This window comes from Scyliorhinus torazame, chromosome 2, assembly GCF_047496885.1.
Source record: "Scyliorhinus torazame isolate Kashiwa2021f chromosome 2, sScyTor2.1, whole genome shotgun sequence".
Classification (NCBI taxonomy): domain Eukaryota; kingdom Metazoa; phylum Chordata; class Chondrichthyes; order Carcharhiniformes; family Scyliorhinidae; genus Scyliorhinus; species Scyliorhinus torazame.
In genome coordinates this window covers 356,567,251-356,593,166 of record NC_092708.1, presented here as the reverse complement: position 1 = coordinate 356,593,166, position 25,916 = coordinate 356,567,251, and the positions used below count along the sequence as shown (strand labels likewise).

Here is a 25,916-nt window from a genome sequence, read left to right as displayed (position 1 = left end):
TTCATTGTAACATATAGACTAAAAGCACTATTGACTAAACCTAGAAATTTCCCCTTTTACTTTTAACATAAGCAATAAACCCACTTCACAGGTATACTTTACACCGTTCCTTAAATCGCCATCAATTTCCCCGGATCCTGTCTGAGGATATTCACCTGAAGGTTTATTTAAGAAAATGTTTCCCAGCCTGGTAACTTTAAACCTCAGAACTGTCTTTCAAGGTGAGGATTTTTCTTGGAGATTCTTCCACTAACACAAGCTAGATGAATCTTCCAGCCTCGTTTGAAATCCTCATGAATTTGGTCTTTTCAATCGAGCGCGAGGTCCCACTCACATTCCTGAATGGTGAACCATTGAGATATTTGGCCAGCAGATGTTCTATCTCTCCCAGTTCCTAGCAGAGTGCCTGTGCCTGTGAGTTTTTGGGATATCTTAGAAACCCTTCCTCTCTCAAAGCCTATCTCTATTGCAACATGAATCATATGGGTTTTGTATCCAGGCAGAATGCTGATTAGCTATTGTTGGGACCCACATCTCTCTTTTTTCTTGGAAGTAAATGGACAGTTTAAAGCATAGCCACTTACAATCTGACTTTTTAAACACCTTCCTGGGACGTTGGAAATTAGCAAACTAACCACTGTGAACACAAATGCTTGTACCATCATCACCAAGCATGAACACCTTTAATTTTCTTTCCAGCTCTTCCCTTTAAACTTTAACAGGAACATCACCAAGGTTTCCTGTCAGGGAGACTTTAGAACAGATTACATGATTTTGCAGAGAAGTTTGTTAGTGCTGTTGGTGAGGGTTTAAACTAACTATGTGGGGGAGGGATACTGAGAGAAGATTCAGCAGGGAGAGATGCACAGGCAACATTAGAAGAGACAGCAGGTGAGTGAGGCAGTTATAGGCCAGTTAAGTGACAAGGAAGTTTGGCACGATTGGATGGTTTTTACTGAGACATAGTTGAGAGAGGGGCAGGGTTGGCAGCTCAATATTCCAGGATATAGGATCTGCAGGTGAGATAAGGAAGGAGGTAAAAGAGGAGGCGGTGTTTCAATTTTGATCAGGGAATCAATTACAGCAGTAAGGAAGGACATCATCTTAGAAGGCTCTTCAACTGAAGCCATATGGGTAGAACATAAAAATCAAAAAGGAACAATCACATTGCCGGGAGTGTTCCATAGGCCCCCTAACAGTCTGAGAGAAATAAAAAAGCAGATATCTAGGCAAATTTCAGAGAATTGTAAAAGTGAACCTTTCCTCATATGACAACCCGCTCATTCCAGGTATCAATCTTGTAAACCTTCTCCAAACCCCCACAAATGCACTTACATCCTTCCTTAAATAAGGAGACCAAAACTGTACACAGTATTCGAGATGTGGTCTTGTGTAAATGAAGCATAACATCCTTATTTTTATGTCCAATTCCTTTTGCAATGAAGGATAGCATTCCTTGGCCTTCTTTGTGGTCAAGCCTAGAGGTAACATAGACACGAATGAGGGTTTCAGCAGCAGAGGGGCTGAGACAGGAGAGAAGAGGTTGGCAAGCATGCGCATTACAACAAAATAATTTTGGGAGGATATCAAGGGAGGGTGGGGACTTGAGGAGCTAATAAATCAGGAAGAGTCAACTTCTTGCAATCTTGTACACTAAAACTAAAATTTGGTGCTTAGGATAGCAGCCTCACCTTCTGCATTCCAGTCCAAATGGCTTTTAAACCTCTTTACAGTTTTACCTTGAATTGCAAATGAATTCAGGTCTTGGAAGATGCTGTGAGTTAGGGGTTATTCTGCAATGATGACTCTATAACAGCCCTCTGGTAATTTTAGCAGGACTGTCAATTTTATTATTTGATTGATTCCGTAGTATTAAAATAAATGAGAGGTCAAGAATCCTGTCATGAGGCTGCAACTTAATCTTGAAAAATTATATGACATGTACACATAACTCGCGGTTTGGTCTCAAGTTTTACGTCATCATCTAATCCCCTCAAGTCTTAGAATTCAGTGCCAACCACCCGACCTTCAGTATTTAATTAAAATCCTGCCCCAGATTTTCATTCCTTCCTCCCCATATTAATACAAACTCCTGGCCTGTCTAACCATAACACAACATGCCTCACAGCTATCAGAGCAGAAAAGCTGTCCCTTCGACTAATTTTCACAGTTGCTTTATCTTTGCACAGTGCTGTGCGGTACGGAGGCACATTGGTTAGCACTGTTGCTTCACAGTGCCAGGGTTCCCAGGTTTGATTCCCGGCTTGGGTCACTGTCTGTGCGTAGCCTGCATGTTCCCCATGTGTCTGCGTGGGTTTCCTCCGGGTGCCCCGGTTTCCTCCCCAAAATCCCGAAAGATGTGCTTGTTAGGTGAATTGGACATTCTGAATTCGCCCACCACCCCCAGCTGTTTCTGCGGCCATGCGGCTTGTGTTATGGCAGTGGTCGAGGATATAAAGGGGGAATCCATTTCTTCAAAAATGTGATCAGAAATTTCTGATCAACCTCCCAGTGGGGTCTGCTGGGAAAAAGCAGGAATTTGGTTGTTTGACTCACTTCTTGGTATTCGCATTCGACTGCCTTTCTGCATCACTTCCTACCGCGAGCACCGAAATAGAGGAGCTCAATTACCACTTGCCAGGCACGTTTGTTGTACGAGCTAATGTCCTTGGTGCCTGGAATTCATAGTGTCTGCAGTGTAACAGCTACTTTTACACTCATCCAGAGGAAAAGGAAAAACCAAGATCACTGGTTCTCAAGGGCAGATTAATTGAGGAGTGTATGCTCAACCGTATAATCAAGTGGTTAAGAGTTCCATTGCTCTTTTAACTTTGCTTTTTCCCCCAAAAGGATCTTTATTTGACAATGTATTCACTGTGCAATTTCTAGATACTTTGCTCGGTAATGTATCTATCTTCCTGTTTAAGTTGAATTACAGGCTGTCGGTATATCATTTTATACTTGCTCCACAGACTCTATTTCCTGATCCTTTAGGGTCAGGACATGTTCTGCTTTCAGTACCTGGTAATAGACGAGCAATAATTTCCAGCTGGTTGAAATTCTCATAGATGCACATTCATCAGAAGTGACTCAAAGTGCTTCAAAGTGCACCACGTGAGGTGTAGACAGTGACTGTGGACACAGCTGCACCAATCTAAACGTGGCACTGTTTGAAATGGAATAACAGCAACTAGCATTTATATAAGGGTGTTCAATGCAGCAAAAGTTCCCAGGAGTGTAATCAAAAATGATCTAACACCAAGCCACATAAGGAAATATTAATACAGGTGGTCAGAGAGGTAAGTTTTAAGGAGCATCTTAATGGACAAGGGAGAGATCGAGAGGTTTCAGGAGAGAATTTCAGAACCGAGGGCATAGGCAGCAGAAGAATGTGGGATAAAATCAAGACGTGTAAGAGGCCAGAACTGGAGGATGCAGAGGTCTCAATGAATGGGGTGGAAGAGGTTACAGAGAGAAGGAGGGGTGAGACCATGAAAGAATGCGAAAGCAATGCCAGGAATTTTAGAAGTAGTGTTTTGACATATTGCTCAGTAAATAAGTACACTTTCCCTGTTCACAGCACAAAGGTCAAAGGTTATTTCCTGATATATCTGGAGGCAGATGAGTAGCCAACACTTAATGAGAACACTTTCTAAAAGCTTAATTTTTTTCAATTTGAATCTCAATCAGTAATTTTTTTTAAATGAAAATACCGTGAATGCTGGAAATATGAAATCAAAACAAAAATACTGGAATTACTCAGCAGCTCAGGCAGCATCTGCAACGAGAGACACATTTAATGGGTGGAATTCTCCCTTCCCGTTGCTGGTGGGATCAATGGGGGGGGGGGTGGAGGACAGAATTGAACAAATGTCCAAAACTGAATTTCACGATGACGCTAATGGGATGGAAATGATGGCCCGATTCTCCATTATCCGAGCAGGAAAACACACCAGTGCGGAACACATCTGGACCAACATGGTGTGCAGTAGTCAGTTACCTAAAAAAGGCCTGGGGTTGACTTTACAGTTTGGGATGGGGCCAGTGACCATAGACCCTGAAACACCACAGCGATGGGCAGGGGGAGCATCTATCAGGTGGATCTTCCAACTTCAGCGTCATTGAGGAAGTCCATCTTCCAGCCTCAGAGTGTTCCTGGAGATCCATCTTCTGTCTTTAACGGAAGGTCAGTGTTGTTGGGTGCCTTTTTAATATGGCACCCAGATATAGGGATGGGACATGTGCCATCAAGTCCGCCCTGCCATGAAAGACAACGCAAAATCCCAGATGCATAATTACACCAGGGATGGTAGATATTTGATGTGGTTTCCTGTCAGTCTCTGCAGGGGGAAACACTCCCTATCCCCACCCCGCCAAGGACTTAGTCCTGAATGGGAGAAGTCCACCCAATGTTTCAAGAGAATCTCATCTCTGCCTTGCTCAGTTACCCATTACTCTTCTGGGAATCGAGATGGTACTTGTCAGTAGGTTTTGGATTGTATTCTCACCTGATATCCATGTGCACATATTGTTCCAGGTGTAATTAAGAACCAGTTTTTATTTATTAATTCATGGGATGTGGGATTTGCTGGCTAGGCTAATTGTCCCTGTGGTGAGCTGCCTTGAATCACTGCAGTCCATGTAGTGTGGGACACCCACAGTGTCATTAGGCAGGGAGTTCAGGGATTTTGAACCAGTGACAGTGAAGGAACGATGATATATTTCCAAGCTGTGGTGAGCGGCTCGAAGGGAAACTTGCAGATAATGGTGATTTCATGCGCCAGCTGCCCTTGTCCTTTTAGTGGTATAGGTTGCGGGTTTACAAAGTGCTGTTGAAGGACACTTTCTGCAGTGCATCTTGTGGATGGTACACACTGCTGCCGCTGTATGATGCTGGTGGAGAGAGTTAATATTGAGGGTGAGGGATGAGGTGCTAATCAAGTGGGCTGCTTCATCCTGGATGGTGTGGACCGTCTGGAGTGTTGTTGGAGCTGCACTCATCCAGACAAGTGGATGGTGTTCTATCACACTCCTGACCTGTACCTTGTCAATGGTGGTCAGGCTTTAGGGAGTCAGGAGGTGAGTTACTTGTTGCACGATTCCTAGCCTCTGACCTGCTCTTGTAGCCATAGTATTTATATGGCTAGACCAGTTCAGTTTCTTGTCAATGGTGACACCCAGGATGTTGATAGTGGGGGAATCCATGATGGTAATACCATTGAATGTCAAGGGCCGATGGTTGGATTCTCTCTTGTTGGAGATGGTCATTGCCTGGCACTTGTGTGGCGTGAATGTTACTTGCCACTTATCAGCTCAGCGTCTTAAATTTCAGATTTTGTCTACTTTAAACAAAATATTATTGGTCCCTAAAGAGATCTTACCTAACTTTGGGGTTAGGCCAAGAATCATAACAAAGTTATGAGCTGGATTCTCCAAATTTGAACCGGTGAGGGGCTAGCAACCGCGCCTCGTAAAACCCCTGGCTCCCACAATGTAAATGGCCAGAGAACGGCCGGGTCTGTGGCCACACATACGCACGGCGACGGCCCGCAGCGTTCGCACCGTAAAACATGGCACCGGCCGTGCGCGAAGCCGACCTGCCAGATACTACCCCCCTGGCCACCCCCTGGCCAATCCCCAACAGACCCCCAGCCTTTGCGGAGGCCCCCCCCCCACCCCCCCGGCCATCAGCATGGCTCCCACCTGACTGTGGTGGCGCTGGACACAGCCTGCAGCCGCCAAGCAAGGTCCCCGACTGCTGAGACCACCTGTCAACCGCGCGGTCAGGAACTCGACCCATCGGGGGTGGAGCAGCGGGGGAGGGCCTTCAGCTGTCGCGCTGGAGTATGACACAACCAGGTCAGCTTCCGTGTAGGTAGCATGGGCCATCAGAAACAATGTGGTTTGGGGAGTAACATTATGTTACTTTCACACTTGTGGGGCTGAAAACATAGAAGAGGAACCGCCTTAAACATGGAGCCTGACATGAGACTGAAGTTCTCCAGCTTGGAACCAAACATCACCTCATTGCTGTCTCATTGAAAGCACCCCCAATTCTTCCCATGGATTCTGATAACACCTTTTGAGGTGTCAAGTGAAAGTGGGTAGGATCTGTTAGTAGCCAATAATTGTCCTGCCTAAGTGGCCCGCAAACAAAGAGTTTGGAGATTCACTGAGCTAACCTGGAGTGTGGCCAGCTGGAACCAGCTCTGCATCACTTATTATTCATCACTTCAATTACTCCAGCACTTGGTTCTCCTCCCAAAATACTTCTGCATTCATTTCTCCAACGTGATAAATAATGGGTGCTGTACAAATAACATGCCAAACTGTGCGGTGCAGTCAGAAAGCATATCTACAAATTAATCTTTTTGTATTACTTGTGATTCCTAGTCTGTGCCGACTCAAATACAACTGATCACAGCATCCCTGGGTTAGGGTAAAAATAAATCAGCTGACGTTCTCTGTCCTAAATCCCATTCGGAGAGCCCTGTTAGAGGTGCATGTGTGTTGGTGACGTCTGGGAATGTGACTAAACTCAACTGCAAAGCCCCGCGAGTAAAGAGTCTGTCGAGAATGATCACCCAGGCGCACACTTCATTAATCTGGGGCTAAGTACCAGAAGGGAAGAATTAAACAAACCCCAGCGAGGAGACAACGGTTTCAGTCGAGGAGAATTGAGCCATGAGGGGAAAAATCTGAGTGAACCCCTAGAATTTGTTTTCTCCAAACTACCCACCAGGCACGTGAGTCCATTAAAGTCTGGCTTGTGGTGCGACCATGGGAGCGATTTAACCGCAACAAATCCACAATTCGACAGCTCTTTGCTGTTTTTTTTGGCCTTGAGGGGTTTCTCTCCGCCAAGGGCGTACTTGGAGTCATTTCCTGCTGGCGAGCCCCCCAGTGCCATACACGTTTATGGAAACCAGTACTAAACGAGATCTCCCAGGTGTAGCCATTAGGTCCCGGGCACCGGGAGAATCCCACAAATACATATTTAAATGAGCCTATTGGCTCATTTCGAGCATTGCAAATCTCATGAGATGCCTTTTGCTAGATTCAACGGCCTCGTCTTGACACCAAGTCGGGTTCTGCAAGGCCGTTAAATTGCACCCAATGCTGCTATAAGCATTTGACAGTTGTCACTTATATGATAATACTTCATAAAATGTTTTTAAGATCCGGGGTGGGATTCTCCGTCGGCCGACGCCGATATTGGGAAAGGTGATTGGGCGGAGAATCAACTTTGATGTTGAAATTGTGGACAGCGCCGGGTTCACACCAAATCTCCGGTGCCTCGACTGCAGCGTCAATGTATTCTACTCCGCACGTAGAGTAAACAGCATTTGCATATCATTAGCAAAGCTGACCCGGTATTCCCTGGGGCCTCTGTGATTCTCCACCTCCACTGAGGGGATTCCCGATGGTGAGGTTCATTTGTGCTTTCAAAAGCCATGGAATAGGCTCTGTGGCTGCTGAGGGAAAGAGAGGAGTACGGAACGTGTCCAACACCACCATGGTTTGCTGACAGTTGTGCCGCTGGCCAGAGCTTCTGCCAGCGTTGGGGGGAGTAGCGGGGGGTGGCCAGGAGGTGGGCGTTGGGGTCGGGGTGGACGGGCCCGGAACACCGTTGCCACAGCCTGCCAGGCGCACACCCCTGAATGCCCACTGTGAACCTAGTGCCATGAGTCGTATGGGTGCCCACAGGCCACCCCTCCTAGTTACCCTCTGCCCACAGCCGACCCATCAACGGGATGGGCGCGGTCCAGCGCAAACAGTGCCATCTTGTTGGCTGGAGTGAGTGTGTGCGGAGAGTGGAGTGCTAATATGCGGCTGTAGTTTGTCAGCCTCTTGAGTGTCTATCCTGACCCCGGCGAATCCGACACCATTTTCTATTGGAATCAATTGTAATCCATGTGGCAGCGGTGCTAGTCTCTCAACGGTCGTTGTATCGGTCCAGGTGCGGCGCCAGTTTTGCTGTCGTAGGACTCCACGAATCCTGCCCAGCATCAACACTTAGTCTTAGGAACGGAGAAGCCAGTCACCGATATTTTTTATGTTGTAATGGTCAAGATTCATACAGGACACAAGCAGTCCTTTGGTACCTTGCTCTTTCCTTCAGTATGAATCAAAATGGTTTGTATGTGAGACAGATTGATGGCAAAAAAGTTGCAACTGCAACATCAGTGCTTTATTCCCGTCCCCACCTGATGTCTGCACTCCTCTGTTTTCAAACGGGTTGCTAAATAACATTCAGAATAACAACCATAACTGAACATTTCCTCTCCCTGAGAACACAGAGGCATTTTTAATTTTTATGGCTCAACACCAGACTTCCATTGTATTCCCCGGCTTAGTTTACGGCCGATTTCACCGAACGTTGACCTGCAAACTGAACAATTATTTATTGTACCCAAGGAGGCAGCAGGGCTGTACCCGAATAAGGAGTCAAGCCATTGGTTGAGAAGATTCAAACATGTGCACAGAGAACAGGCCGCTCCTCGATCCCTATGTAACACTGTACGCCCGGCAACTTCAGACTGCACCAAACTACTTGATCCAACGTGAATTTTGCAGGGTGTTGATTTTAAAAGAGATCTGTCATGCTTTCGAATGCATCATCCTCTGACATGTTCCTACAAGTACCAGCACAGTTTAAGAATCTCCCTTAAGTTGTGAGTTGAAACTGAGCATTTTAACAGGGGATGAAGATTTACAGCAGAATCACATGGTCCACAAATGTACACATTCTAGCAGGAGTCATTGGGTCAGGGTCAGGAATGCCTGATTTTGTTCCCTTCATATCCCAGGATCTCTGAGGCCCCACCACTACACTTATGAGACCAGCTAACAGCACAGAAAAAGAATCAAATCTGACATAGCCTTACCCTGTTTGACTCAGCACAGTAGCTCAATCAGCCCTCGGTAGTGTTTTAATGAGCTTTATTTTTTAAATGATGGCAGTTTTTGAGACATTATCAATGACATTAATTGTATTATTGAATCCAAAGTGTTTTCCAATGGTGGCTAGTTCCCTTTAAGAGGCCTGAGACGGTAAATTAAACAGCATTTAGTATGTCAACATAAAGACCACAACGCGGCTTACAGCACAAAGATCCCAGTCGAGACTACCGAACATGCCGGTCTCAGTCCGGGCCGGTTTTTAATAAGGTGAATTTATGAGCCCCAGCTAGGCGGGCCTCCACCCTCCACCCACTAACAGGGACGTTCGTATTTCACGAGTCCCACGAGGCGATCAATTGAGGTATCCCCGTGGGTCTCGTGAGCGTTATTATGACACTCAACCCAGAGAATTGTGTCCAGGCTTTGTATGGAAGAGAGATAATTAACACCATAGCTTACACTCATAACCCTCTTAAACCTGTGTAAACAGAAAGCTCAGTATAATACTAACATCAAAAGAGGCTGTTTAGCTGCCAGGCTTAATTTAACTGATCAGGATATGTGGCATTCTTAAAGAATAGACTTGCAAACCACGAAGGTACAAACAAGAGCCTTATTGGAAAGCTGTTTATTCTGTTAGGATGGACTGCCCATTTGGCCGGGCAAACGGCTAAGACGTCATCAAAATGCCCCATGATCGGTCTCAAAAAGTGACCTTGTTCTAGCTGGGAACAAACATGAATACACAGCAGGATACAAAGCCAAGTTCCCTTAAAAGCATTCTCAAAATTACCAGTAACCCCAGCTGAGAAACACAATTGCTGTTTGCAAGCACTGTGACAATTTAATTCATCTCTGGGTCCCTGTGAAACTGCACAGTGAAATTGCCTAATTGGAGATGTTCTGTATGGAAATGACATGCTACCTGGGAACTGGATTAAGATGCCCTTTTTCATTACATGTTATCTTCTCAGCACATGATTATTCTACCTGTGTGGCTGGAGTTGAACTACTCCCGAAAGGTGAAAGAACTATCATTAAACAGAATGGTTTGGCAAGTCATTGTTGCGTTTGTTTCATCACTTTCAAAGCCCGTGGACTGATCATATTTCCTGGTTTGCCATGATTCATTTGGTCCCTTATGTTGTAATTTAGATTGCAAAGGGATGCATCATTTAAAATTTTTTTTAAAATTCTCCTCCTTTTTCACATTTTCTCCCACATTTACATCCATCAACAATAAACAATAATCAGCAAGATATGTCAATCCCCATAATAACAACGATCCCATCTACCCACCAACCCCCAAACCTCAACCCGCATGTTTACATAAACAAATGGCAAAAAGGAATCAGGGATTACCCGTAGTCACCCTTAATCTTACACAGCTCTCCCCCTCCCCCCCACCCCCCCACACCGCAGGTCTCCAGCTCCTCCTGTCCACTGCCTCTTGTAAAACTCCTCCTCCCAACCTCGGTTCCTTCCCCCCAACTTTCCACCCCGGCTAGACCACTCGGACCCTGTTCTGCCAGGCTCCGATGGCCGCAGCCCCTCCCCCCACCTCACTCCCGTTCACTGGCCGGCTTAAACCGGCCAGCGTGGAGGCCCCCGCCCGGGTCCCTTTCCCACTTGCCCGGCCCCAGGAAAGCCCAAAGATCCCCTTTTAGCACACAAACCCCGCATATCCACCTACACCCCAAAGAACTCTTGCTTCGAGTGAAAGTCCCGTCCCTTGTCCAAATATATACCACATTGGCTCCTTTAATCTCCACACCCGCGCGCAGTGATACAAAAAAGACGAAAATACAGTCATGAGGTTACATCAGAACATGGCCATTCCTCAATTTGTCAGTTCTGCCACAGTCCTTCTGCTTTCGCAAACTCCTCCGCTGCTTCCTCCATTCCAAAATAAAAGTCCCTGAGCTTGTAAGTCACCCTCAGCTTCGCTGGATATACAAAGCCGCACTGCACCTTGCTAATGTACAGTGCCCTCTTCACCCGGTTGAAGGCAGCCCGCCTCCTTGCCAGCTCCACCGTAAAGTCCTGGTATACACGTATACCAGCTCCAGCCCACTGCACCACCCGCTTCTGCTTGGCCCAGCTCAGGACCTTCTCCTTCACCCTGTACCTACGGAAGCACAGAGTCACTGCCCTTGGCAGCTCACTCGCCTTTGGTATAGGCCTCCACGACCGATGAGCCCGATCCAGTTCACATCGGGAGGGATCCTCCCCCTCCCCCAATAATTTTGCCAGCATCGCGGCAAAGTACTCAGTCGGCTTCGGTCCTTCAACTCCTTCGGGCAGCCCCACAATCCTCAAATTCTGTCGCCTGGATCTGTTTTCCAGGTCTTCCATTTTTCCTCGCAGATCCTTGTTAGTATCCATCACCTTCCGCATCTCTTTCCCCATCGAGGCAAGGTGATCACCGTGCTGCAATACCGTCTCCTCCACTTCCTTCATCGCCTCCCCTTGCTCTCGCACCTCCGCCACTGCGCTCGCCACCTCCGTCCTCACCGGGGAAACCGCCTCCTCCACCAGCACACTCAAAACCTCCCTCATCTCCTTCCTCATTGTCTCCATGTATTTCGCAATCTGCGCCAACTGCTTTTCAAATTCCGCAGCCATCACCTTGGTTATTTCTTCAGCTGTAAGCAGTGCGGCCTTCCCTGGTGCTCCAGCCTCCATTTTTCCTGGTGACCCCGCGGTGACCTTTCCACCCCCCGACGGACCTCCAGCTGTTTTTTTTCCGGCCGCTTTCTTGCTCACCCTCGACATTTTTCTTTGTTCCTTTTTTCCTCCTGTGTCTTCACTGTGCCTCCTCCGTGCCTTCTCCCTTCTTCTGCCGCCTCCGCGGACCCTGGGACCAGGCTTAAAGCCCCGAAAATGCCGTTGCCGACCGGGAGCCCTCCATTGTGCGGCCGCCTCCCGCCCGCCGTCACCAGAAGTCGCAAAGGGATGCATCTTTAAGGAAACACCAACCCAATTCTCTGATTACACAGGCATTGCACACATTGTCCTCTCAACGTTGAAATCCAGATTCACTGTACAATATTTACTCTCAACTGGATCTATCTCAAGATCTCAAAGCTGTGGGCTGCGGAATATTTGGTTCCTTTTCATTTTATTGAGAAGGACATTTGTTGCGGGTACCTCCCCCCCCCCGCCCAGGGGCAATTTGATTCAGCGCTATCCTGCAACCAGGCAGCCATAAGGGCTGCTGTGATGCCAAACCTCCTAGTTTGAACCATGCAGGTCCATTCAATGATATTGTGTGTCGCTCTAAAGATGGAGCATTGAACTACAGGATGGGTCCTGAAGCAGTGCTACTTAAAGAGCCAGGCATCTAACTTGCTGTTAATTTGGTTTTGAGAAGACGCCTGCAAAGTTCAGCCTGGAAGTACTCTGGGGTGTTTCTGGAGCGATTGTGGCAAGTTCCTGCATTTGGCATGGGGAGCACTGCTTCAGGGAGGGTAGAGGATTTGGAAGCTGCCCACAGTAAGGAAGCAATATAGATACAGGGCTGCAGTGGCAATGCCTCTGGGGTGATAGCGCAGCAGTGGCAATGCCTCTGGGGTGACAGCGCAGCAGTGGCAATGCCTCTGGGGTGACAGCGCAGCAGTGACAATGCCTCCGGGGTGACAGCACAGCAGGGAGATGGAGCAAAGGCTGTGGAGAGGGAAAGCACGATGTTAACTTGGAGTCGGACTCGTCCAAACTTCTTAAGAATGGCAGGAAGTTATCTGGCAAGCGAGCAAATGCACAAAGCATCTTGGTGGGCATGTCCAACAGTGATTTAATCTTTATCAGTGTCACAAGTAGACTTGCATTAACACTGCAATGAAGTGACTGTGAAAATCCCCAAGTTGCCGCACTCCGGCGCCTGTTCGGGTACACTGAGGGAGAATTCAGAATGTCCAATTCACCGGACAAGCACGTCATTTGGGACTTGTGCGAGGAAACCGGAGCACCCGGAGGAAACCCACGTAGACACAGGTAGAACGTGCAGACTCCACACAGACAGTGACCCAAGTGGGAATTGAACCTGGGACCCTAACGCTGTGAAGCAACAGTGCTAACCATTGCACGACAGTGACGCCTTTTTTCTGCATGACACCCCCATCAGGTTCTTCATCTGATTCTCCTGCAACAGAAACTGTCTGCGACTGAACACTCTTGGCGTGCTGCAAACAACCCCATGCCCAGTGATTCACCTTATGCTGATCTCAACTCTATACCAACCTCCAAGGTATGTGCAGTGCTAGTGTCTGAGCTGGGTGATGCCAGTGTCAGAGCTGGTGATGGGGCCTCTTCAGCAGTGCTGTGCTGTTGCAGTTTCTCTTCCTCTTGGGCTGCTGTGGCAGGGCAGGTGGCAGTTCTAGCATGTCAGAAAGTGTGAATTCAGAAGGAGGGGGGTTGGAGCTGAGGGAAGGCCTTTGAGATGAAAAGTACGGTAACCATGGGGACGCCCTCTGCTGCTTGCCCATTATGCCATATAGCAGGATAAGGGAGGATTGGAAGTTGAGAAGGGGCATAATGCAGGAAGGTTCCATTATCCTGAGTGTACTCAGTGATGTTGGATTCTTGTGACACTGCTATCAGGTCCTCATGAGCTGTCCAGCCAACTGCCCCTGAAGCTGGTCCTTAAGAGCCTCCCAATCTCCAGAAGAACATTAGCACCACTCCTCTTGCTCACCTCCATCACTAATCCCTCCAGTGCACCCTGGAACCCTCTCTTGGCCCTGATGGTGCAATGTCCATGTTTAAATTGCAATAATGGGATTCAATGCAGCTTCCCATTTAAGAAGGACAGCCTTTTTAAAATTAATTAACGGGATGTGGGCGTCGCTGGTTAGGTCAGCATTTATTGCCTAGTTGCAGTTCAGAAGGTGGTGGTGAGCTGCCTCCTTGAACCTGCGGAATCTGAGGTGTAGGTACACCTACCGTGCTGTTAGGGAGGGTGTTCTAGGATTTTAACCCAGCGACAGTGAAGCAACAGTGATATATTTCCAACTCAGGGTATGAGGGACTTGGAGGGGAACCTCCAGGTGGCAGCGTTCCCAGGTATCTGCCTTTAAGAGGAGCAAGCTGTCTGCACCAATATTAGTTGGCCCTCTCAGAGCACAGAGGCAGCCAACAGCATAACGGAGGGCTGGATTCTCCGCCGGCGGGATGCTCCGTTTTGCCGGCAGCCCGGGGGTTTCCCAACGGCGTGGGGCTGCCCCACAATGGGAAACCCATTGACCAGCCGGCGTAACGGAGCATCCCGCCGGCGGGGTGAAACAGAAATGTGGCGCGGCGGGATGGAGAATCCAGCCGCTGATGTGTGGTCCTACGCCATAATCATGGTAATGAGATGGCAGGAGCAAATTTATGTTACCCACTTCCAAAGGAACCCTCCAGCCTGATTAAATGCCTCCCACCTCCAAACTCACCTCGCGGGCCCCAAGGTCTCCACCAGGTGTTACAACACTTCCTATAGATTTCCCCAGTTTTAAATGGAAGTTCACTCCTTCAAACGCTTTTATTGACTCAGTAACCTGAACATGATCGACGACCCTTTTCAGTAATACTTCCTGCTGATGAACGCATGTCAGCTGTGTGAGTTTAAGAGCGAGCATTAGCTTGTGTGTTGAGATGAAAAGTGGGACAACTCACCTGAAATCCATGTTACAAGTTGATCTCTGAGTGGGGTGCACAGCACCCAAAACGGTGTCTGCCATGGCTCATACCAGCAGTGTGCAGCATAGCTGTCATTTTGGACCCGAAGCCACACCTGCCATGGTGGAAATCTGGGTGTAGGCAACCAAATTTTACTTCCCTGTAATATTAGTTGAGCCTAATTAGACACGGGTGCATTGTATTTCAGCAGGGAAGAATGTGAGCTAGTTATCTAAGTGGACACTGAAATTCTGGGTTACTTTCAATTTTCATCACAAATGGTTTTATTGTGTGATAACTATTTTAGATTTCAACATAATTCCATTTCATATTACTTTCAGGTTTGCATAATTAGGATGCAAAATCTAGGCCATCCAAGGAACATAATTCTGGGAAGGGTTTAATGTTCAATGCTGTAATTACAAAGAAATGCGTCCTGTAGTAAGCTTTATTGTGCATTCAGGGGCTGTGAGCATTCTTGGCAAGGCCAGCCTTTCTTACCCATTTACATCCCCTTGAGAATGTGGAATGAGCTGCTTTTTTGAACCGCAGGAATCTATCTGGTGGAGATACACCACTGCTGTTAGGAAGGGAGCTCCAGGAATTTTGCAACCATCTGCTCTAAAATTTTGGAAGCAAAAATGACTTAAAGCCGAAATGATTTGACTTCCAGAAAATAGGTCTTGCTGAATGATCTCATGAATGTCGCCACGTGGAATGATTTATGTGGCTTTGGGAAGGATATAGTCAAACAGTATCTGTTCCACAGACTTAATTTAATTGTCTGCACATTTTGTAGCATTAACCAGCTGAATGTATTTCAAAATAAATTGAAGGCACCGTGTTGGCCATGTGTATACCATCAGCACCTGTCCTTCGAGGAGGTGCGGACCGCGTGTGCCACCAAAGAATTTGGCTAACCAGGGAGACCACGTGCCACCTGTGCCCGATGGTGGTGTACCTGGTGGTGCAGGGGAATGGAGGCGGATATCTGCTCCCGGTGGCCGTCACGGTGATGGTTACCCTGACCTTTTATGCCTCTGGGTCTTTCCAGGGGCCGAGCGGAGACCTGCCTGGGTTCTCGCAAACATCCGCACACAGGTACATCCGTGCTGCGATGGATGCCCTATGTGCCCAGGCAGCAGACTATATAAACTTCAGCCTGGACCAGGCACACCAGGATGCCAGAGCAGCAGGATTTACCACCATCACTGGCATGCCCCAGGTCCAGGGGGTGATCGATGGCACACATGTTCCCTGACGAGCACCGGCTCATCAAGGGATGCCCTTCATGAATCGGACGGACATCCACTCCTTGAATGTGCGACCACCTCATGCACGTCGGCACCCGATACCCAGGCAACGTGCACAGCGCATACATCCTGGCACACTCTTCGGTTCCCGGCACATTCGAGGTGCTGTCTCGGGTGAGGGGTTGACTCATGGGTGACATGGGTTACATGCTGAGGTCACGGCTAATGATGCCTGTCCAGAGGTCCTGGACCGACACGGAAAACTCTATAACGAAGCCCATACAGCAATCAGGAGCATCATTGATAGTGTCCTCAAGATGCGTTTACAATGCTTGGACTGCTCCGGAGGGGCACCGCAATATAGCCCCAGGAGGGTCTCGAACATCGTGCTGGCCTGCTATGTCTTGCACAACACCGTGCAGAAGTGGGGTGACATGCTGGTGGAGGAGAACACCAGGCCTCATCTGACAAGTGGGATGAGGAGGGGCAGTCGGTTAGCCCTGCTGCTTCACGGTGCCAAGGTCCCAGGTCCCTGGCCCTGGATCACTGTCCATGTGGAGTTTGCACATTCTCCCCGTGTTTGCGTGAGTTTCGCCCCCACAACCCAAAGATGTACAGGCTGGGTGGATTGGCCATGCTAAATTGCCCCTTAATTGGAAAAAATGAATTGGGTACACTAAATTTATTTTGAAATGAAAAATGAAAATCGCTTATTGTCACAAGTAGGCTTCAAATGAAGTTACTGTGAAAAGCCCCTAGTCGCCACATTCCGGCGCCTGTTCGGGGAGGCTATTAAAAAAATTTTTTTTAAAGTAGGATGAGGAAGATGGCCAGATGGAACTGGGCATGGAGCCCGGGCTGGCACAGCAGGCTGCCCAACGTGTGCTTCAAGACCACCGTACATGGTAGCATAGTGGTTAGCACGGTTGCTTCACAGCTCCAGGGTCCCAGGTTCGATTACCGGCTGGGTCACTTGCTGTGCGGAGTCTGCACGTTCTCCCTGTGTCTGCGTGGGTTTCCTCCGGGTGCTCCGGTTTCCTCCCACAGTCCAAAGATGTGCAGGTTAGGTGTATTGACCATGATAAATTGCCCTTAGTGACCAAAAAGGTTAGGAGGGGTTATTGGATTACGTGGCTAGGGTGGAAGTGATGGCTTAAGTGGATTGGTGCAGACTCAATGGGCCGAATGGCCTCCTTCTGCACTGTATGTTCTATATTCTATGTTCTAAATTGCCCTTCGTGTCCACAAAAGGTTAAGTGGGCGTTACTGGGCTACAGGGATAGGGTAGAGACATGGGCTTCAGTAGGGTGCTCTTTGTAAGGGCCGGTGCAGATTCGATGGGCCGAAGGACCTCCCTCTGCACTATAAATTCTATTAAAAAATAAACACGGGACAACTTCATCACCTCCAGATTTGCCTACTGTGAGGCCTGGCCACCGGCGGCTCGCCACCCTGTCCCACCTCTCGGTCCTCTCCCCACCCCTTCCAAGTGGTGCCCCCTTCCCCATAGCTGCTCACAACCTCCTCTGTCCCTCCACCATTCACTCCATCCCATCACCCCAACTCCCCCTCACCCCTCCGAGGATTCTACTCGCATCACTACAGGGTGTTGGCCCTGGGCAGACAGTATCAGCAGGTCCTAATATCTTTTGACAAAGTCTGACTCCTGCCTTCAGGGCACATTCCACTGTCCGCCCGTGTGATCCCTACATGTGTTCTGACCATTCCATTTCACAGGCCCATATATTCTTTGGGGTGGTTTTGGGGGGTGGAAGGGGCAGCGGTTATGGAGATGGTGAGTGGTGATAGGTCACTCACTGGGCAAGCTGTCCTACAAGGTGCCCACACACTTCTGGACCCGTTCCCTGCCGCCTCGGAGGGTGAAACATTCAATTGCCCTAGGGGCCGTGCCATGTGCCATCCTCCAACATCCACCCCCCCACCCACCACCACCACCACCTGGCACATCCTCTACACCCAGCCCAGCCCATCTCTCACCTTCAGACAGAGGATTGAGGCATGTGGGAATGTTGGTGAAAGGGTGTTTATAATCGTGATTGTATACATTGTTGTGCCATGACCCCTACCTCAAACCTATGTGCTGCACCCGTGACAACTTAACTGGTGTCTAACTTCCTTATTTTACGTGGCCTACTGCTCCTTGTAGGTGTGACCCCAGCCAGCACATCAGATGTGGAGGCGAACCGCTGTGTGCCTCACTATCTAACCTGAGATGCCCTTGGCGGTCGTCCTCTGGAGGGTCTGGACCTGGATGGCTCTGGCCGACCTTTTGGTGTCACAGGTGATGAGGTGCCAGCCTCTTCTGCCCACTGCCCATCAGATGCGCCAGTGTCAGATGGGGGATTCAGATGTGCTGGGGTGTTCCAAGGGAGCTGCAGAAGACACCAACATGGGCCCCATCACTTCCCCCTCCCTCTGGGTTCCCTCTGCCTTCAACCATAGAGCACAGAAACTGGACCATGTCCCTCAGTGACTGAGTCATTTCCCTCACTGCCTCGGTCATGTCCCTCTGAGACTGGCTCAGGTCAGTCAGCATTCAACCAATTCGCTTAACGCCCTCAGCCGTTACCCGATATGACTGGGCCAAGCTCTGGAGCATCGCAGCAACAGCCACGTGGCTCTGGGACATGGCTGCCTGCAACTGGGCTGCCCTATCCTGAGCCTCAGCCATCGAACGCAGTTATCCCAAGCCTTGGACGTCTTGACCCATGGCTGTGACTTTCTGAGCCAATGCCTACATCGCAGATGCCACCCATTCAGTGTTGGCCTGGGTGCCATGATTGTAGGTACGATCTCCTGCACCTGAAAGCGGTTGGACTCCTCCAGCTGCACTGGCTGGCACTGGAAAGTTACTGACACCCCCTCCTGTAGATCCTGGCTCTGCATCTATATCCCCACCAGTGACAGGTTTGGTTCCCGGCTTAGGTCACTGTGCGGAGTCTGCACGTTCTCCCCATGTCTGTGTGGGTTTCCTCCGGATGCTCCGGTTTCCTCCCAAAGTCCAAGGATGTGCAGGTTAGGTGGATTGGTCATGCTAAATTGCCCTGTAGTGTCCAAAAGTTATGTGGGGATACAGGGATAGGGTGGAGGTGCGGGCTGAGGTAGGATGCTCTTTCGGGAGCCGGTGTAGACTCAATGGGCCGAATGGCCTCCTTGTGTACAGTAAATTCTATGATTCATACAAAATCCAATCAATTCTTTCCTACGGCTGCAATCAAGGTTTTGTGCACATCAAAAGACATATTTGCATATTAAAAGGGACTTATTATCTGAAACATGCAGGCATTTTTACTGTCTAATATTAGCTCCATCTGAAAATAACTGGCACTGGAGCGGGTCCAGCGGAGATTCAGACGGATGATCCCAGGAATGGTAGGGCGAACAGACGATGAACGTCTGAGGATCCTGGGATTATATTCATTGGAGTTTAGGAGGTTGAGGGGAGGTCTAATAGAAACTTACAAGATAATTAATGGCTTAAATAGGGTGGACGTAGGGAAGTTGTTTCCATTAGCAGGGGAGATTAGGACCCGGGGGCACAGCCTTAGAATAAAAGGGAGTCACTTTAGAACAGAGATGAGGAGAAATTTCTTCAGCCAGAGAGTGGTGGGTCTGTAGAATTCATTGCCACAGAGGGCAGTGGAGGCCGGGACATTGAGTGTCTTTAAGACAGAAGTTGATAAATTCTTGATTTCTCAAGGAATTAAGGGCTATGGAGAGCGGGTAAATGGAGTTGGAATCAGCCATGATTGAATGGTGGAGTGGACTGGATGGGCCGAATGGCCTTACTTCCGAACCTATGTCTTATGGTCTTATGATTCATCATTTGTGTTCAAGGCAGTAATGCCACCAACCCCCTTTCTAGATATTCATCACCACATGGGTGCTAACAAAGTTCTTTCCAAGTACACATCGGCTCCAAATAGCGATCAATGCATGAAATACACTTCCACATTGAATAGCAAACATTTTGGAATCATTGAAGCAATGGTTTAATGCTACAAGTCGGGGGGTGGAGAGGGTAGGTTTTTCCGTCTCTCTGGACAAATAACACAAAGTGACCAGGATGTCCGTTCATCAATTATCTGGTGATCTTTTGGAGGCTGTGCTCTGATTTCCTCTCAAGCCACTTTCGACATGTCTGTCAGCTGTAATTAAACCTCTCTATAAATCATCCCAAGGACTTGAATTCAAACACTTGTTTGTTTGTTAGCTTGTTCTTGCCTGTTGCTGCAAAATACCCTAGTAAAGTGAATTGTGCAATCATTGTGCTATTGCTGAATCACTCCCCTTGCGCTCCATAAATGATGACTTATTTTGAACAATTCTGTAATTACTGATGTGGTGCTTTTGTCTGATCTGTCAGAATGTAAAACAAACACCAAATTGAGTGGAATCACTCTCGCTTTGTTATTAAGCCTTGGGGTGTGTAGTAATCAATCATTGGATGTCTGATAATAAGAACTTTGATTGCTTCAATGGACACAAATTGTGGAATCCTTGAAATAGGTGTCTTCTGTTTTATTTCACTCAATGTTTCAAAATGATTCCGCTCGCTGTTATGCAATTTCCCTCAACACTGTTCTCACAAGGTTCTTGTGAGTCATAGGTCAATGTTTGCTGAGCTGCGATCATCAACTCAAGCTTTCTTCTATGTATCAACACTGACTTGCATTCATATAGCATTTTTACAGTGGTACAATATCCCATGGTTGTCCACAGGGACATTTTCGAATACAATTTGACACCAGGGTCACATTTGTGTCTGATATAAGGGCAGATGACCAAAGGTTTGGTAGGTAGGTTTTAAGAAGCATCTTTAAAAGAAGGGAAGTAAAGAGGTGGAGAAGTTTTGGGCAGGGAATACCAGAGCTTAGGTATTGACAGCTCAAGGCACAGCCACCTGTGGGGGGGGGGGGGGCAATTACATTCTGCAATGTGAGGGATGTAGGACAAGAGGAGGTTAGAGAGATAGGGAGTGGAGAGGCCGTGGAGGGATCTGAAAATAACAATGAGAATTTTAAAATTGAGGCGTTGGCCAATTGGGAGTTGCTGAAGGAAGTGTATTTGTGTAGCTGTCATGCTGTGTAGCTGCCATGCTGAACTGTGGTTCACCCATTATACAATGTCAGGGTTCACAGGTCAATCGTGGCCATTTAGGATAGGTGCCAAAGGCTATGTAACAAACATGGGCTCATAACCATGTTTAGCACAGGAGGGGAGAATTTTGGCAAGGAAAAAGCAAAAAACATTTGATTCATTTATTGGTTAAGTAAAGGTAGATGGCACCTTGGACTACATTGGCCTAGTATCTATGCAAGAGTAATATTAGAAGGGATTTGCATGGTTATAATTAGGATGTATAAATATAGATTAAATGCTTTGGTGTTGAATTACGATTAATTTAGGATTTAATAGATGTATTTTCAAACTGTACTGACACAGCAATCTTTACTGGCATAACAAAGCTATTGAACTGGAAACCCGGAAATGGAGCCGACATTTTATTGATCAAATTATTTCCTTAATTTGTTCGTACTAAGTAACAGTACATTTCAGAACTGTGTCTATTTGTAAACCTGGTTCTTTACACTTCAAAAGTTCTCTAATGGCGCAAGCGGTGGTGTAAACCTTGAAATGACTGTTAGTGACATGAGCAAATTTATAATTTCATATCGTACAACCCTCTGCCCACAATTTTAATGCAGGAATTAACCTGGTTATTTTAAATATGCTAAACCCATGGGTTAACCATTAAAATAGCAAATTGATCAATATGGCATGAACATGTTAAGTATTCATTTGTTAGGGCAGCACGGTGGCGCAGTGGTAGCACTGCAGTCTCACGGCACCGAGGTCCCAGGTTCAATCCTGGCTCTGGGTCACTGTCCGTGTGGAGTTTGCACATTCTCCCTGTGTTTGCGTGGGTTTCGCCCCCACAACCCAAAAAGATGTGCAAGGTAGGTGGATTGAATACGCTAAATTGCCCCTTAATTGGAAAAAATGAATTGGGTACTCTAAATTTTTTTTTTAAGTATTCATTTGTTAATGTAGGAAACAGTAATTTTGTGTCAGGACGTGTGCAGGGGGAGACGAGGGAAAGAATCTAATTATATTTGAATTTTGCTAATTTCTTTTACATTTCAGGTAGATTTATTTCAGAAAGCATTATTTTGGGATGCAGTACAAGAGTAATTTGAGACATATATGACAAGTGTAGCAAGTTTGGGGATGAACAGGTAACTTCTGTTGACAACAGTCTTCCACAAAAGGGAAGTTCTCTCACCTTATTACTAGGTCTGTTGAAGACCACCAGATACAAATTAAGTACATGATTAGACAATACATCCATTAGAGTTTTTCTGATTTTGCTCTCGGCAGCAATAGAACAGCTTTTGCTATTCACCATGTGTGCAGTTGCCCAGAGATACTTTGTTGGCTTGCCAGCAGACGTTTCTACTCATGTCATGTCTGATTTAGAGCGGCACTCTTCTCACAGGACCTACGGTGTCCTTGAGCAGCAAGGCTCTTCGACAAAAGCGAATTAAGTATCTTCACTGAGACATGCAGACTGCTAATTAGGAAGTGAAAAACAGGAAATATAAATTGCGTTTAATTATTGCACAGGGGATAAAATAAAAATTGGAACATGCAGATGAGAGTAATGAATCAAAGAGAAAAACAGGAATATCTACCAAAACATTATTACCTTTTTAAAAATCTGCAACATTCATTTTCTTCTGATGGAATCAGACTCCACACTTTTTCAGGACCAGAGAGGTTGATTATAGTTAAGTAACATCTATTAAGTGTTGAAAACTCAATTACTCCTGAAACTATTAACCCTGACTTTTCTAGTCATTTTCTGTATGTGGCTAGTGGGAAATTATCCTAAATTCACCATATTACAGTTACTTTGGTGCCACATCAGTTGGCATGGGCAACAACAGCTTACTTTATGGAGCAGGGAGAGATCTCTGATAGCAAGTTCTAGATTTCCGCTGTTAGCCTCACTGTTACTTAACAGAAAAATTCAGTTTATCCTAACATGTGACTACCAGGATGGTAGAAGACAAGATGGATGGGCCTTGATCATTAATTGTCTCACAATTTCTATTTCCTACTTGGAAAGGGGAAAAGTCCAAAGCCAGAGGAAATTATATACCCTTAGGCTACCTGGTGAATTTTGGGGGGATCATTTCTAATCTTTGACTGCTTTTTACCCAGTTCTGACATGTTAGTATACTCAGATTCTCACAACTTAAAACATGGCAGGACCTTCTTTGGAACCTCATGGCAATTGATACAAAGGAACATGTGAATTAAGCATGATGATTCAGTCCTATCCACTTAATGGAGCTTTCTAACTCAAGATTGACAAAGGTTAATTATCCTTCCTCATCCTTCTCGACCTGCCAGCAGCCGTTGACAAGAATGGCCACACCTTCATTCTTGACTAACAAGGGAGTCAAAGATTGTTGGCGGAATGTGGAGAAAGGTTACGATCAGACCTTACTGATTGGAGGAGCAGGCTCAAAGGGCTGAATGGCCTGCTTCTGCTCCCAATTCATTTGTTCATACACCTCCTCTATTGCCTCTCTACAGCTGTCCGGCTGGGCAGAACGGCTCTTGCCTGGCTCCATTCTTATCTGTCTCATCATAGCCAAAGTATCACTTGCAGTGATTTCTCCCCCTGCCCCTGGAATGTTAACGTCTGGTGTTTTCTAAGGATCTTTCCTTGCCCTTCCTCCAATTTCCCATCTAGATGCTGGCCCTTGATGACATCACCTGAAGGCACGGCACATGTCTGCTGGCGACACCCAGCTCCTCCTCTCAATTCCTCAACTGTCGCTGAATTGTCGGACTGCTTATCCAACATCCAGTACCGGACGAGCCCAAGTTTCCCACAGACAAATACTGGGAAGATCAAAGCCATTGTTTTCCATCTCTGCTACAAACTCTGTTCTCTGGATGCCGACTCCGACTGCCTGCCTGAGACAAAACCAGACCATTTGCAATCGTGGTGTCATATTTGATTTTGAGATGAGCTCCTGCCCACATATGCCTGGCTTCACCAAGGTCACCTATTTGCATCTCTGTAACATCACCCAACTTTGCCCCATTTCAGCTCATTTGCTGCTGAAACCCTCACTCATGCCAAAAACCTTTCACGATATGTGCACTCATCTAATTTAGACCTCTTGAGCATTCCCGATTTAATACTCCACCACTGGAGGCTTGCGCCTTCAGTTGCCTAGGCCCCATGTTCCAGAACTCTCCCCACACACATGTCTAACGAACTTTGCTCCTTTAAGAAGCTCCTTGAACCCTCCCTCTTTATGTGGGCTCGATGTAACATCTTTTACTTTTCTCCTTTGAATGAATTTATTACATTAAAGGTGGCATGTGAATATAAGCTGTTGTTGTTGCAGTTCACATTGGCCTTCTGACTACTTTTTCATTGAAATAAAAGTGTAAAAGAGATTATATTGTTATGATTACAGAAAAATATCTTTTACTCCAACTTTCCATCTTGGATAACTTTACACAGTGGCCACAACTTTTGTAGGAGACAAGTACAGCCATAGCCAAAGTGCTGTCTACTCCCTTAGCTGAGCCATCTTGTATTCAAGGAATATATTGGCTTGTGCATCAGCAATCTATGCTAAATAAAACACTAATAAAGAATATGAGACTAATACATCGGGAATAGGTCATCTATTCTCAGTGAGGAATGGACAACGAGGAGAAGCTCACTTATTTGCTTCCATTTAACCCAGGTTTAAGCACAAAGTCATATTTTTTTAAAAACTGGTCAACTTTAATGAAACACAACACTGTACAATTCAACAGGACAACAGCAGTATGCTATTGGTGGTACTGGATAATCAGCACAGGCAGGAACTCTCCTTTGTACCTGCCTCCATGCACAAGTTTACAAAAGTCTACTCACAATCAGTTTATTGTTTCTCATGCCATTGCATCTCGTGTATCGTGCAGCTCCGAAAAACTGGTTAAATTTACATTTAGTTGCCAACTATAAACTTATAGAAACAAGACAGTGCACAATCTCCATTCCATATATTTCACCAAGGTGCAATGGAACTTTTAAGATAGCCACTTGAAACAGTCAGCAAAGTACAAGGCAAAACAACATGCAGTCTATTCCATCCCGCCAATAAAGGAATTGGGTCCCTGAAGACAGATTTCTACTGCAAAGAGTCAATTATAGTTTGTGGAAGTGTAGAATTACATACGCATAGCAAATTTCCATTTTTGCTAATAGATGTGCAGCTAATTAAATATCTAAGTAGCTGAGTTCAAATAAGAAATGCATAATTTAATAATGGTTTACTGTAACAATACATATTTGCAAATGACTGCTCCATGACGACAATCAGTACTGGCATACAGAAGGCAGGTTGGTGGAAAGTTAATGAACAATGACACAAAGCCACTCAGTTTCACAAAGTTACAGAACACAAAAATTCAATCTAAATCACATGCCAGTTCTCTCTCAGAAACTTTAAATAATGATTGTGTCTGATTCAGCTTCCTGTGCCATCAAGATGCAATAACAATTCCACGTGCTTGAGGTGGGGTTTGTGGCGCTGCGATTCATCAGAGTTATGAAATTGTCTTCTCCCGAATGAATCGAGATTCATATTTCAAGCGCACACTGCTTCAGCGACAAATGAGAATCCCTTAAATTCATCTTGATTGATCATGCGGATCAGGGTTTCATCAATCGGCGTCAGTACAGGCTTCTCCGCGGTGAAGTCTCGATCAAAGTTATTTACATCCCGGCTTGTTTTCTGACGGAAAAGAAAAGCGAGATACATTATACGTTGACTGGTCCTATTGTCATGAACATCTACCTTTTACCAAGCAAAGCATTCAACTTTAAGCACCGCTATTTGTTTTATTTTTTTATGAGATGTGGGTGTCACTAGCAAGGCAAGAGTTTATTTCCCATCCCTAATTGCCCTAAACTGAGCGACTTACTGGGCCATTTCAGAGGGCATTTAAGAGTCAACCACATTGCTGTGGGTCTGGAGTAACATGTAGGCCAGTCCAGGT

At 46.6% G+C, this 25,916-nt stretch overlaps 1 protein-coding gene across 2 annotated transcripts in view; it reads right to left on the bottom strand.

The window, feature by feature from the left end:
- Positions 1-24,635: 24,635 nt before the first annotated feature.
- The window catches only part of prkcha (protein kinase C, eta, a), a 302,477-nt gene continuing 301,196 nt past the window's right edge, over positions 24,636-25,916 (bottom strand). For both annotated transcript variants that reach the window (XM_072491907.1, XM_072491914.1), the window contains one exon: positions 24,636-25,651. In XM_072491907.1, coding sequence (XP_072348008.1) covers positions 25,505-25,651 — 147 coding nt within the window. In that variant the 3' untranslated portion in view covers positions 24,636-25,504. The remainder of the gene's footprint in view (positions 25,652-25,916) is intronic.